At 35.3% G+C, this 1,143-nt stretch overlaps 1 protein-coding gene across 1 annotated transcript in view; it reads left to right on the forward strand.

Annotated features, from left to right (window-relative positions):
• Positions 1-6: 6 nt before the first annotated feature.
• Positions 7-1,143, forward strand: part of LOC105457745 (multidrug resistance-associated protein 4-like) — an 8,749-nt gene continuing 7,612 nt past the window's right edge. The window contains exons 1-2 of the mRNA XM_011702581.1: positions 7-195; positions 996-1,106. Of these exons, the coding sequence (XP_011700883.1) occupies positions 122-195; positions 996-1,106 (185 nt within the window). The 5' untranslated portion in view covers positions 7-121. The remainder of the gene's footprint in view (positions 196-995; positions 1,107-1,143) is intronic.

The following is a 1,143-nucleotide window of genomic DNA, read 5'->3' on the forward strand; positions in this document are numbered from 1 at the left end:
CGATTATTCGACGCAAAAGCGTCGGAGTGTGAAATCGTTGATTAACCCGATAAATTAATTGAGTGCTTTTTAACCGTCGAAGTGGCAGCTCGCGACGAGTTAATGCCGCGTATAAGGACCGATGGATTCAACGAAGATCAAATCGAAGCCGAATCCGCGGGAGAAGGCGAACTTCTTGTCGGTGTTGCTTTGGTGGTGAGTTCGCACGACTTTTCCGGATCTTTAGACTCATTTACAACGAGATTCCTCGGGCTCTTTGCGAAATCTGGAGGTGTCTAAGCGCTTGAATTCGCATTCAAACGTTGAATAATAGTAACGTAGTATAACTAAACGTAGTATAACTAAAGATTTGTTTTCGATTCTTAGATTTACGATTAACTGGATTATAAATATCGAAACAGCTGACTAAAGCTTGTCTATGATTACAATTACTTTCTTGAATTATAATTACACTTCCATATCTCGTACATTATTACATACATTTCAGAGAAGTTAAATACATTATATTACATCTAAGAAAAAGTTCGGGTATTTAAAAAGTCGATAATTTTATAATAATTTTTGAATAAATATTTAAACATCTGTAAATATATTCGAATGATTAAATATTTGATGTTATCATATTCAACTTTTGAATTACAAGGATTTATTGCGTTAATAAGTATTTAGATGTGAGAAACAGCTGATTCGTAATGACATTTCAAAATGCGTGCTGTAAATGTAAGTACGTGCTGCTTACCACGTAAAACAGATTTTTACCACAAATTACTCTTTATCTTCACGCAAATTTACCTTGTCTTCAAAGATGACGCTGCATCTCGCGAGGCTAATATAATGAAAGCGCAATGTCATGCCGCGAAACATAATTCCACACGAAGTTGTTTCTAATCCCTTTTAATTCCGAGTTTTGCCGTGTTTTTATCGTTATATTATCTGCAATCTAACGCTACTTGGTAAGCGAATATCTAATTTTCACATATTGACCCTTGAAACAGGTGGACCATTAAGATATTCAGAACAGGGTACAAGAAAGTTTTAGAAGTAGAAGACTTATATGAGCCTCTGAAAGCCGACCGAGCGAAGCTGCTCGGAGATCGATTAGAAAAGTGAGTATTGAAATTATGTCACAAAAAAGAGAAAAAA

This window comes from Wasmannia auropunctata, unplaced genomic scaffold, assembly GCF_000956235.1.
Source record: "Wasmannia auropunctata unplaced genomic scaffold, wasmannia.A_1.0 LD335081.1, whole genome shotgun sequence".
Classification (NCBI taxonomy): domain Eukaryota; kingdom Metazoa; phylum Arthropoda; class Insecta; order Hymenoptera; family Formicidae; genus Wasmannia; species Wasmannia auropunctata.